This window comes from Mustelus asterias, chromosome 5 (genome assembly GCF_964213995.1).
Source record: "Mustelus asterias chromosome 5, sMusAst1.hap1.1, whole genome shotgun sequence".
Taxonomy (NCBI): Eukaryota; Metazoa; Chordata; class Chondrichthyes; order Carcharhiniformes; family Triakidae; genus Mustelus; species Mustelus asterias.
In genome coordinates this window covers 30,934,416-30,948,150 of record NC_135805.1, presented here as the reverse complement: position 1 = coordinate 30,948,150, position 13,735 = coordinate 30,934,416, and the positions used below count along the sequence as shown (strand labels likewise).

The following is a 13,735-nucleotide window of genomic DNA, read 5'->3' as shown; positions in this document are numbered from 1 at the left end:
CCGTGCCCCGCACCGTCAGGTTGACCATGCAGCTCCCTAGCACCGTGACAGACCGGGACCTTGACGCCATCGAAATTGTCTGCCTGACAGTCCGAATCCGGAGACCGCACCGTTTCACGGTGTCAGGGTGAATGAAGCTCTCCGTGCTCCCGCTGTCAAACAAACAATAAATCTGGCGTCCGTTTACCTGTATGTCCATCATGGACTTGTCGAGTCTGTGAGGCTTGGCCTGGTCCAGGATGATTGACGCCACCATTGGATCTTGGGTGCAACTGCAGGCAGCTGAGATGGTTGATGACGTCCCCTGCTGGTCATTTGCGGTCGGTGCCGACCAAAATGGCTGCCCCCATAGGTCGCACATGGTCGATGGTGCTAAAAGTGGCGGCCTCTGCAGGTCGCACGTGTCTTGCGACTCCATCGTTATGAATGGCGGCGCTCTGGAATCGCACGTGGTGGAAGACCTCAAAGACGCAGAAGACCAGGATACCGGCTCCGGAGAATCACACGCCGCACTGCTATGTTTGGAGGGTGGTTTGGTCCTGCAGACTTTGGCATAATGCCCTTTCTTGCCCCAGGCGGAGCACAGTACCGTTTTAGCTGGACACCACTGCCGAGGGTGTTTCGCCCCCCCCCCCCACAGAAGTAACACCGCGGGCCTCCTGGAGCTGCTGCCGTCGTCAGGTCCGAAGTTGGAAACACAATCGCGCAGTTTTTCGGAGCCGCTGAATAAAGTGGAGTCTGTGGTTGTACCTGCCACGATGTCCCCACGCAGTCGTCGGGGTACATCTCCAGACGTTTGGAGGCCGTTTCTAGAGCGTCAGCTAATTCTACCGTTTTAGTGAGGTCTACATTACCTTGCTCTAACAGCCGAAGGCGAATGTACGACGAGCCGATTCCCGCCACGAATGCATCTCGGACTAGGTCGCTCATATACTGGGCCGCCGACACTGGCTTGCAGTTGCAGGCTCTGGCTAGCTGCTGAAGTTCACACAGGTACTGTTCCGTCGTTTCGCCGGGCTGCCGCCGTCGAGTGGCTAGAAGGTGTCGAGCATGGATCTCGTTCGGCGGTTTGTTGTATCGCTTCTTGAGAAGCTCGATGGCCCCTTTGTAGTCTAGGGCCTCACGGATCGATAAATATACGGTGTCGCTTACCCTCACGTGGAGGACCCGCAATCTGTCGGCATTGTTTTGTACGGCTGTAGAGGCATCGAGGTAATCTTGGAAACACTTCAACCAATGGTCGAAAGTGTTCGACGCTCCTGCCGCACGTGGATCTAACGTAAGCCGCTCGGGTTTCAACATTTGCTCCATGGTTGTTTTTTTTTAAAAAAAATTTTGTTGGTAATAAAATTGATGCGCGATAAATCACACGGGAGGCTAGATTGTACCCGGGAAATAAAGGCTTTTATTACCAACAATAACGGAGCCACTATATACAATATACAATCCCAGACTAAAGGGTCACCAGACAGAGCAGTGGCCTTTATACATCTCCAGGAAGGCGGAGCCAACTGGAGTGTACCATAGGACAATATTAACAGGTAGAACAGCCCAACCCTAACCCCAACAGTAACATATCTACAAACCCAAAGTGCTGGCCAACCATGGCTCAGCACTCCTGGTGGTAACCAACAATGGTTCACCACACATATATCTTGATTTTTATGTCAACAGCTGTGCAAAATACAAGCAATGCATTGTTATTCACATGGGTGGTATGCTTGTACAGTAGTTAGCACTGTTGCCTCACTGCACCAGGGAGCCGGGTTCAATTCCCGTCTTGGGTCACTGTCTGTGCGGAGACTGCATGTTCTCCCCGTGTCTGCGTGGGTTTCCTCCGGGTGCTCCGGATTGCTCCCACAGTCCGAAAGACGTGCTGGTTAGGTGCATCGTCCATGCCAAATTTCTCCTTTAGTGTCCCCGAACAGGCACCAGGAGTGCAGCGACTAGGGGACTTTCACAGTAACTTCATTTCGGTGTTAATGTAAGCTTACTTGTGACACTAATAAATAAACTTTAAAACACATTACGAGACTCCACGAGGATTCAGCAAAGTAATCAAAGAATCCTGGTCTTGCCCTCTTGCTTCTCGCGACGTTAAACTCGTTCGAGCGTTCAGCGATCGGTGAATTGCATTCATTGCATGCAACATTCGATTTTGCAATTATATCTTACATACACTGGCTTTATTTTATTGTATAAATTATAGCTTCGCACGACGAGCATTACCTCTCCCATAGTCGGGGTGTTGCAGTGATTGAGTCAGTAGCTATAGCAACGCTGGCAGGCGGGGCGGGGAAAGGGGAGGTGCGGCCCAGGCGCGGCGCTCTCTGGGAATTGTAGTCCTGCAGCTGGACTGCAAATCCCACAGTGCTCTCCTCCCTTCCTCCCACAACATTATCACAGCAGCGGGGATGAGCCACTCTCGGGAATGGTCCCCTATTTCCGCCGTGCCCACAGTATTAAGGAATACAGTTTCCTTTCCTCTCGAGGCTTGGTGAAGGGCTGAAATTTTGCTCACGCGATTCCACCCACCCAGGGCGGGGGGAGAAGGAGAATTGGCGTTTTTGGTACCTGGCATAGGTTCGTCTCTTTGGCGAGCCGTAAGTGGGTCAGGTCTTCAACGTCGAAGTCGGATTCTTTCCTCTCGTCGTTTGCCCACAAGGCATTGACAGATTTCATCGTGAGTGGTATAACGGCTTGTAATTATCTGTAGAAAGTACCGTGAAGACGGAGGGAAGGAAGTTGGGGGGTTGTCTTTGACGGATTATTATTCACCAACCGAATATATCTGGGGGGGAGGAGGAGTGACTTCTTCAGTTTGGGATATCAGTTGAATTCTGAGCAATTATTTTTGGGGTTAGATTGATTCCCACTTGCTGTGCCAACTTTGTGTTTCCTCTCTCTCTCTCTGACCCTCTTTGCTCCTTCCTCCATCCACCTCCTGTCTGTCACTGTGAAGCTCGAGCGCCGCCGGCCGGGACCGTTGACCGTTGGCAACGGGCGCGAGTGTTCAAACTGGGCGCTCGAGCGGCTGCACCGCGGGGGGTGGGTGGCCCGGAGCTGTCAGCACTGACACTTGCTGCAGCTCTCAACATCCTAATAACCATCATCCCGGAGGAACTTCATGCAGGGAAGTGTCAGATTCTTCACTTCCTCAAGAATAGAACAGCTGAATGTTTTAAAGGCCTGAAACTTGCAAATGTTGACGTTCAGAGGGACCTACCAGAGTGTGAGGGTGCAAAAGGCATTTTTGCCCTTTATTGCAGGGGGACCGGATTGTAAGAATAAGGAAGTCCTTGCTGACAATGGTATAGGGCTTTCTGAGAAGGGGAAGCGTGGGCTGCGCCGTTGGGAAGGCCTACATCTGAATCATGTGGAACAGTGTTCTTGCAAACCCCGCATAACTAGGGAAGTAGAGATGGCTTTAGACAAACTGGTGCAAGTGAGGGTTCAGTTGCTTGGAAAATTAGTAAGCAAAAGGTAGGAAAAGTTTGTTTATTTCATAGAAATCATAGAAACCCTACAGTACAGAAAGAGGCCATTCAGCCCATCGAGTCTGCACTGACCACAATCCCACCCAGGCCCTACCCCCATATCCCTACATATTTTACCCACTAACCCTTCTAACCTATGCATCTCAGGACACTAAGGGGCAATTTTAGCATGGCCAATCAACCTAACCCGCACATCTTTGGACTGTGGGAGGAAACCGGAGCACCCGGAGGAAACCCATGCAGACACGAGGAGAATGTGTAAACTCCACACAGCCAGTGACCCAAGCCGGGAATCGAACCCAGGTCCCTGGAGCTGTGAAGCAGCAGTGCTAACCACTGTGCTACCGTGCCACCCTTTTTTAGTGTCACAAGCTGGCTTACATTAATACTGCAATGAAGTTACTGTGAAAATCCCCTAGTTGACTGTTCAGGTACATTGAGGGAGTATTTGGCATGGGCAATTCACCTAACCAGCATGTCTGTGAAAAAAGCCAGAGCACAGGGAGGAAACCCCCACACAGACACGGTGGGGGAACATGCAAACTCCGCATAGACAGTGACCCAAGCCGGGAATCAAATCCGGGTCCCTGGCGCTGTGAGGCAGCAGTGCTAACCACTGTGCCATCGTATAAATGAAAGGTATGCAGGTTAGTGGTTGGTCTGAGTGTCAACAGAAAACTACAGGTTGGGACAGATCGAATGAACATTGTATTACGCCAAGTACTCGTACAAGAGCCCTAACTGGGAGGGGGGAGGGTTCCAAGAATGGAAGGTTTAAAAAATCAGGGGTATATGAGGAAGCGGTAGCACAGGATAATGAGGGGGAACTTGAATGTCATATTGTGGCAAGTCCCAGAGTTGGAAACACCTCTTTTTTAAAAAAATCAATATTATTTATCTGAATGCAAGGATCTTGGGTTTTTTCATTTGTTTGTGGGACATGGGCCTTTATTAATCCCTTTTCATTACACAAGGCCAAATCTAAAAAAGCCTGTTCCCGGGTAGATTCCACAACATACTGCTCTAGAAAGCAATCCCTGATGCACCTCACAAGTTCTTCTTCTATACTACCATTGCCAGTTTGTTTTGTCCAATCAGTATGCATATCAAAATCTCCCATGATAATTGCAGTTCCCTTCAAGCATGCCCTTGATATTTCCCCATTTATGCTCTGACATTTTGAGAGGTCACATTTTGGGGGTCTTGTCGCTATTCATGATTTCAACTCAAACCGATTCTACATCGGTACCTACTGCCTTTATATCATTGGCTGGCCAGCATTTATTGCCCATCCCTAGTTGCCCTCGAGAAGGTGATGGCGAGCCGTCTTCTTGAAACGCTGCAGTCCATGTGCTGTGGGTTGATCCAGAATGCCATTAGGGAGGGAATTCCAGGATTTTGACTCGGTGACTGTGAAGGAGTGGTGATATATTTCCAAGTCAGGATGGTGAGTGGTTTGGTGGTGGTGTTCCCATGTATCTGCTGCCCTTGTAATTCTACATGAAAGTCATCATTGGTTTGGAAGGTGCTGTCTAAGGATCTTTGGTGAATTGCTGCAGTGCATCTTGTAGATAGTACACACTGCTACCACTGAGCATCGGTGGTGGAGAGAGTGGGTGTTTGTGGATGTGGTGCCAATCAAGCTGGCTGTTTTGTCCTGGATGTCCAGTTCTTGAGTGCTGTTGGAGTTGCATCCATCCAGGCAACTGGGGAGTATTCCATCACACTCCTGACTTGTGCCTTGTAGATAGTGGACGGGCTTTTGGGAGTCGGGAGGAGAGTTGCTTGCCGTAGTATTTCTAGCCTCTGACCTGCTCTTGTAGCCACTGTTTGTGTCAAGTCCAGTTGAGTTTCTGGTCAATGGTGACCCTGAGGATGTTGACAGTATTGGATTCAGTGATAGTAACACCATTGAATTTCAAGGGGTGGTGTTTAGTGTCTCGTATTGGTGGTGGTTATTGCCTGGCATTCGTGTGGCACGAATGTTACTTGCCACTTGTCAGCCCAAGCCTGGATATTGTCCAGATTGTGTTGCATTTCAACATGGACTACTTCAATATCTGAGGAGTTGTGAATGTTGCTGAACATTGTGCAATCATCGGCAAACATCCCCACTTCTGACCATATGACGGAGGGAAGGTCATTGATGATGCAGCTGAAGATGGTTGGGCCTAGGACATTACTCTGAGGGACTCCTGCAAAGGTGTCCTGGAGCTGAGATGACTGACGCTCTGCAACCATCTTCCAATGATTCCAAGCAGCGGAGAGTTTGCCCCCTGATATCCATTGATTCTAGTTCAGAGCCTCTTGATGCCACACTCGATCAAATGCAGCCTTGATGTCAAGGTCTGTCACTTTCACCTCACCTCTGGAATTTAGCTCTTTTGTACATTTTTGAACCAAGGTTTTAATGAGGTCAAAAGCTGAGTGACCCTCCCGAAACTCAAACTGGGCGTCACTGAGCAAGTTATTACTGAGCAGGTGCTGCTTGATAGCAGTGTTGATGACCCCTTCCATCACTACCCTAGGGGGTAGTGACCACAATATGATAGAATTCCAGATATAGCTTGAGGGTGAATGCCATAGGTCCATAATAGGGCAATTATAATGGTATGAGGGAGGAGTTGTCTGAGGTGAACTGGGTAAACAAGCTGAGTTGTAGGTCAGCAAATGAGCAGTGGCAGATATTCAAACAGCATGTTCAAAATGTTCAGCAGGAGTTTATCCCAATCAAAAAGAGGAATTCCATGAGAGAGGCAAAATCCAGGGTTAACAAAGGAGGTCAAGTATCATGTTAAATTGAAATGCAGGCTATACAAAGTGGCAAGGGATGGTGGTAGACCAGAGGACTGGAAAGATCCAGCAGAAAAAGACTAAATAAAAAGTTTATTATAAGGGAGAAAATTAATCTTGAGAGAGAACTTGCATGCAACATTAAAACAAACAGTAAGAGTTTCTATGGATATATGGGTGGCACGGTAGCACAGTGGTGGGCGGCACGGTAGCACAGTGGTTAGCACTGCTGCTTCACAGCTCCAGGGACCTGGGTTCGATTCCTAGCTTGGGTCACTGTCTGTGTGGAGTTTGCACATTCTCCTCGTGCCTGCGTGGGTTTCTTCTGGTTGCTCCGGTTTCCTCCCACAGTCCAAAGATGTGCGGGTTAGGTTGATTGGCCGTGCTAAAATTGCCCCTTAGTGTCCTGAGATATCTAGGTTAGAGGGATTAGGGGATAAATATGTAGGGATATGGGGGTAGGGCCTGGGTGGGATTGTGGTCGGTGCAGACTCGATGGGCCAAATGGCCTCTTTCTGCACTGTAGGGTTTCTATGAAATAGGAATCAGAAAGCTAAGGTAAATGTGGGATCTCTACTGAATGAGGCTGGTGAATTGATCACACCAAACAAAAATGGCGGATAAGTTAAATACATTTTTGCATCAGTCTTCACTTTGGAAGGCATTGCAAATATACCTAGATATCAAATGAGCTGATTTCAAATAACATGGCAGAACTTAGAAAAATCCCAATCACGAGGGATAGAGTATTAGAGAAACTCGAGGGACAAAAGGTGGGCAAGTCGCCAAGACCCAATGAACTGCATGCTAGGGTTTTAATGCAAGTGGCTGCAGAGATAATGGACCCATTGGTTGAAATTTTTTCTAACTCGCTAGATTCCAGGAGGGTACCAGAGGATTGGAAAACAGCTAATGTGAGTTCCTTGTTCAAAAAGGAAAACAGGCAGGGAACTATAGGCTGATTAGCTTAACATCTATTATTGGCAAATCAAGGAGGAAATAGCCAATCATTTAGGAAAGCCAAATATAATCAAACCTAGTCAATACGGATATATGAAAGGTAAATCATGTTTGACAAATTTATTCGAATTCTTTGAGGGTGTAACAGGGAGAGTAGATAGAGGGGAACTGTAGATATAGTGTATTTAGATTTCCAAAAGGCATTTGCCGCATAAGAGGCTGGTACATAAAGTAAGAGCCCATGGAGGGAATGTGTTAGCATGAATTGAAGACTGGCTGTTAGATAGAAACCAGAGTTGGAATAAATGGATCCTTTTCAGAGTGGAAAGATGTAACTAGTGGAGTACCGCAGGGATCAGTTCTTGGCCCACAATTGTTCACTATTTACATTAATGACTTGGAGGAAGGATCAGAATGTAAGGTTTCTAAATTTGCTGATGAAACAAAGATAGGTGAAAGGGCATGTTGTGTTGAGGATATTGTGATTCTGCAATGGGATATAGATAAATTGGGAAACTGAGCGACAGCCTGACAAATTGATTTTAATGTAACAACTCCAACATAATTTCCTTGCCCCTATGCTGCATGCCATGACTGGTAAAAGCAAATGTCCTACTCCTTCTTAACTATCCTATTCCCCTGCTCTGCTGCCTTCAGGGATTTGTGAATAAGTACCCCCAACATCCATTGTTCCTGAGCTTCCTACTGTCCTTCCATCCATTAAATATTCCCTTACCGAGTTACTTCTAAAGTACATCACCTTGCACTTATCACGGTTAAATACCACCTGCAACAGCTCTGCCCATCTGACCAGCCCATCTATATCTTCCTGTAACCTCTATATCTTCCTGTAACCTATGACCTTCTTCACTATTAATCACCCTACCATTCTTGGTGTCATCTGCAAACTTACTTATCATTCCCCCCACATTATCATCTAGGGTAGTTAAGAAGGCAGGAGGACATTTGCTTTTATCCCCCCCACATTATCATCTATATCACTTATATAAGGGACCCAGCATTGAACCGTGCGGTACGCCACTGACACCAGCCTCTAATCACTCAAACAGCCTTCAACCACCACCCTTTGTGCCCTATTACTAAGCCAGTTTTGGATCCATTCCATCAAGTTTCCCTGAATTCCATGTGTTGCAATTTAATCGGTCTCCCATGTGGGACTTTGTCAAAGGTTTTTCTAAAATCTATTTAAACTATATGGCTGATCCAGTTCCGTTTCTGGTCAGTAACACCCAGGATGTTGACAGTGGGGGATTCAGCAATGGTAGTGCCATTAAATGACAAGGGGCAATAGTTAGATCCTCTCTCGTTGGAGATGGTCATTTCCTGGTACTTGTGTGGCACAAATGTTACTTGTCACTTGTCATCCCAAGCCTGGATATTGTCCAGGTCTTGCTGCATTTGGACGTGGACTACAGTACCTGAGGCGTTGTGAATAATCCTGAACATTGTGCAGTCATCAGCGAACATCCCCACTTCTGACCTTGTGATGGAATCCTGCTAATATAAACAAGTTCCTTCTTACTCTAGTGTTGGTCCACTCTTGGGTATTTACTAATGTGCAATTTACATCATAATATCTATTCCAAAGTGAAGTGCATGCTGGTGAATCATCTATTTCAAATTCACAGGATCCTTACTAAATCTTTAGCAGTTTTTAACCCTAATGTAAATTTAATTTACTTTCAGCATTATCATACTGGTTTGCAACTTGTGTATAATATACATGTAGGAAAATCATGACCCTTCAAAGTACTCCCTTTTTATATTAACCAGACGTATTTTCTATTTCCTGCACTGCCCAAGTGAAGTGTTACCATCTGATTTAATTTATTTTCTGGAAAATGGTCCATTACATTGAGCAGATTAAAAAGATAATTTCATGGAATCTAGGCATTGCTGGTTAGATCAGCATTTGTTGCACATCCCTAATTGCCTTTAAGTACAGTCCTGGTAGGAAGGGAGTTTGGAAAAGCGAGAAAATTCCAAGTCAGAATGATCTGTGACCTGATGAGGAACTTGCAAGTTGTGGTATTGCCACGAGTTTGCTGTCCTGGTCCTACTTGATAGAGGTCGCAGCTTTGGGAGTGACTGTTGAAGAAGCCTTGGTGAGTTGCTGTACTGCATCTTGTAGCTGCACTGCTCCCACTATATGTTGACCATGGGAGGAATCCATATTTAAAGATGCCGATCAAGCAGGCTGCTTTGTTTTAGATGATGTTTGGCATCTTGTATTGTTGCAGATGCACTGATCCAAGCAAGTGGAAAGTATTTAATCACATTCCTGAATTAGACAAGGTTGAACAGCCTTTGGGGAATCAGGAGTTCAGTTATTTATTAAAGAATTCCTGGTTTCTGTCCTTCTCTTGTTGCCACAAAGGCTGATCCAGTTAAATGTCTGATCAATGGAAATCCCCAGGACATTGACAGTGGGGTGGAGGTAGAGAGGGGATTCAGCAATGGTAATGCTGTTGAATATTATGGGGAGATGATCCTTGCTTGGCACTTGTTTATCCCATGCCAAGAGTGAGGTGACATTGTGGTTTGTTACTGGGCTATAGTCCAGTGTCCTGCAGAGAACGTGAGTTCAAGTTTAAAGTTTATTTATTAGTGTCACAAGTAGGCTTACATTAACACTGCAATGAAGTTACTGTGAAAATCCGCTAGTCGCCACACTCTGGCGCCTGTTCAGGTACACAGGGCGAATTTAGCATGGCCAATGCCCATAACCAGCACGTCTTTCAGACTGTGGGAGGAAACTGGAGCACCCGGAGGAAACCCACTCGGACACGGAGGACGTGCAGACTCCGCTTAGACAGTGACCCAAGCCGGGAATCAAACCCTGGTCCCTGGTGCTGTCACCGTGCCGCCCCTCAAATTCCAACATCACAGTTTGGAGATGTAAATTTAGTGTGGAATTAAAAAGCTTGCATCATACCAGTTCATTACAGCAATCCTTCATTCCTAACCTGGCCTATGTGGCTCTGATCCCACATCAAAGAATTGATCAAGCACCAATAAATTATGTTCATAATGTATGTGGAAGCCAGAGAATATGTGCATGTTTGAATTACAACAAATTCAGATTTTCTTTTGTGTGCGTGGTAACTGAATCATTAAATTCCACCAATTGAATCAAGTTTGTGCTGAACACTGAGGTTAAAACATGCAACCTGAGAAAGTGGGAGTCCCACACTAGCCTTCTGGAATTAAACAAAGGAAATTACATAGGCATGAGGACAGATTTGGCCCGAGTAGAGTGGGCAGGAAGGCTAAAAGGTAGAACAGTGGATGAGCAGTGGCAGTTGTTGAAGGAGATACTCAAGTCCTCGCAACAAAAATATATCCCAGTGAGGAAGAAAGATGGTAAAGGGTGTAAAAAACATCCATTGCTAAACAAGAAGGTCAAGGACAATATAAAGACACAAACTAAGGTATACCATATTGCAAAGGCCAGTGGCAGGCTGGAAGATTGGGAAATTTTCAAACAAAAACAAAGGGGGACTAAAGAAATAAAAAGAGCTAAGGTAAATTATGAAAGAAAACTAGCGCAAAATATCAAGAAGGATAGCAAAAGCTTCTATAGGTATATAAAAGGGAAGAGAGTCGCTAGGGTGAACATTGGTCCCTTGGAAGATGAAACCAGAGAGTTAATAGTGGGAAACACTGAAATGGCAGAGATGCGAAATCAATACTTCGCCTCAGTTTTCACGGTTGAGAACACGAGTACCATTCCTATAGGAACAGGCAAGTCAGAGGTAATAGAAAGGGTAGAGCTTAGAACAATCAACATCAATAGGGAAAAGGTACTCAGCAAACTATTGGGTTTGAAGGCAGATAAGTCCCCGGGCTTGATGGCCTATCCTAAGGTATTAAAAGAAGTGGTGGTGGAAAGAGTGGATCCATTGGTTATAATATTCCAAAATTCCCTGGACACAAGAAAGGTTCCAATGGATTGGAAAATGCTAATGTAACATCCTTATTCAAAAATGGAGGGAGGCAAAATGTGGGAAATTACAGACCAGTTAGTTTAACATCTGTTGTTGGGAAAGTGTTTGAATCAATTATCAAGGAAGCAATATCAGGACATTTGGAAAGTCAAAACACTATCCATCAGAGTCAGCATGGTTTTATGAAAGGCAAATCACGTTTGACTAATTTGCTAGAGTTCTTTGAGGATGTAACAAGCAAAGTGGATAATGGGGATCATAGAAATCATAGAAACCCTACAGTGCAGAAGGAGGCCATTCGGCCCATCGAGTCTGCACCGACCACAATCCCACCCAGGCCCTATGCCCATATCCCTACATATTTACCCGCTAATCCCTCTAACCTAGACATCTCAGGACACTAAGGGGCAATTTTAGCATGGCCAATCAACCTAACCCGCACATCTTTGGACTGTGGGAGGAAACCGGAGCACCCGGAGGAAACCCACGCAGACACGAGGAGAATGTGCAAACTCCACACAGACAGTGACCCAAGCCGGGAATCGAACCCAGGTCCCTGGAGCTGTGAAGCAGCAGTGCTAACCACTGTGCTACCGTGCCGATCCTGTAGATGTAGTATATCTGGACTTCGGGAAGGCATTTGATAAGGTGCCGCGTAAATGGTTAATTCACAAGGTTAGATCACATGGGATTAGGGGTAATTTATTTGCTTGGATAGGTGACTGGCTGATGGACAGAAGACAGAGAGTCGGGATAAATGTTTTTTTTTCCTGGATGGCAAGAAGTAACTAGTGGGGTGCCGCAGGATTCGGTCGTTGGGCCCCAGCTATTTACAATAGAAACATAGAAACCCTACAGTGCAGAAGGAGGCCATTCGGCCCATCGAGTCTGCACCGACCACAATCCCACCCAGGCCCTACCCCCAGATATTTACCCACTAATCCCTCTAACCTACGCTTCCCAGGACACTAAGGGGCAATTCTAGCATGGCCAATCAACCTAACCTGCACATCTTTGGACTGTGGGAGGAAACCGGAGCACCCGGAGGAAACCCACGCAGACACGAGGAGAATGTGCAAACTCCACACAGACAGTGACCCGAGCCGGGAATCGAACCCGGGACCCTGGAGCTGTGAAGCAGCAGTGCTAACCACTGTGCTACCGTGCCGTCTCTATTAATGACTCGGATATATGGATAGAAGGCTCTATGGCCAAATTTGCAGATGACACAAAATAGGCAGGAAAGTAGCAATGAGGAAATAAGAACCTGACAAATGGATACAGATAGGTTAGGAGAATGGGCCAAAATGTGACAGATGGAGTTTAATGTGGATAAGTATGAGGTCATGCATTTTGGCTGCAAAAATGGGAAGGCAACTCATCTAAATGGGGAGAGACTTCGTGATGTTCCAGTGCAGGGCGATCTGGGTATCCTCATTCATAAGTCACAGAAAACTAGCATGCAGCTACAACAGATAATAAAGAAAGCGAATGGAATGTTGGCATTTATAGCGAAAGGAACAGAATATAAAGGGAAGGAAGTATTGTTGCAACTATACAAGGCATTGGTGAGGCCACACCTGAAGTATTGTGCACAGTTTTGGTCCCCTTATTTGAGAAAAGATGTAGTGGCATTGGAGGCAGTACAGAGGAGGTTCACAACGTTGATTCCAGAGATGAGGGGTTTATCGTATGAAGAGAGATTGAACAGTTTAGGCCTTTACTCTCTGGAATTTAGGAGAATGAGGGGAGATCAAATTGAGGTATTCAAGACGATAAAAGGTATGGATAAAGTAGACGTGGAGCGGCTGCTTCCGCTGGTGGGGCATTCTAGGATGAGAGGTCCTAGTCTTAAGATGAGGGGTTGCAAACTTAAAACAGAGTTGAGGAGAAACTACTTCTCCCAAAGGGTTGTGAATCTGTGGAATTCACTATCCCAACGTGCAGTGGATGCTGGGACAGTGAGTAACTTTAAGGAAGAGTTAGACAGATTTTTAATTGGTAATGGGGATGAGGAGCATATCAGCGATGATCGAATGGCGGAGCAGACTCGATGTGCCGAATGGCCTAATTCTGTTCCTATATCTTATGAATTTATGAACCTTTTTTGGATTACTCAAACTACTGGACTGGAGCAGCTTTAGCATGATCCCAACACAGAAGGTTGGATTTAAAAATATGCATACAAATTAGCATTGCTCTCCTGCGTTTTTGCATTGCATGTATGCAATTCGCTATTGAATCTACTTTAATGTGAGATAATTAAACATGCAAAATGACTTTGCTAGACTACAAAATATTTCTGTTTCTTCTGTTTCAGGTAATGTGCCAACTACAACAAATCTGATTTAAGAGGATGCTGATGTAATAACATTAAGTCAGCTTTGTTGCCACAAAGTGCAACCATGCCAACAGTGCAACCCGTCATTAGCTGTATACAGAAACTGGTTCTGTATGAAACTCGAGCAGTACGTTCAATTTTCAGTATTTGCATGCTTTGTCAGTGGATTTTATAAC

At 45.8% G+C, this 13,735-nt stretch overlaps 2 protein-coding genes across 2 annotated transcripts in view; one reads left to right on the top strand and one right to left on the bottom strand.

Annotated features, from left to right (window-relative positions):
- Positions 1-2,682, bottom strand: part of ak9 (adenylate kinase 9) — a 370,082-nt gene extending 367,400 nt beyond the window's left edge. The window contains exon 1 of the mRNA XM_078213534.1: positions 2,575-2,682. Coding sequence (XP_078069660.1) covers positions 2,575-2,682 — 108 coding nt within the window. The remainder of the gene's footprint in view (positions 1-2,574) is intronic.
- The window catches only part of fig4a (FIG4 phosphoinositide 5-phosphatase a), a 128,636-nt gene continuing 117,299 nt past the window's right edge, over positions 2,399-13,735 (top strand). The window contains exons 1-2 of the mRNA XM_078213533.1: positions 2,399-2,683; positions 13,539-13,686. Coding sequence (XP_078069659.1) covers positions 13,624-13,686 — 63 coding nt within the window. The 5' untranslated portion in view covers positions 2,399-2,683; positions 13,539-13,623. The remainder of the gene's footprint in view (positions 2,684-13,538; positions 13,687-13,735) is intronic.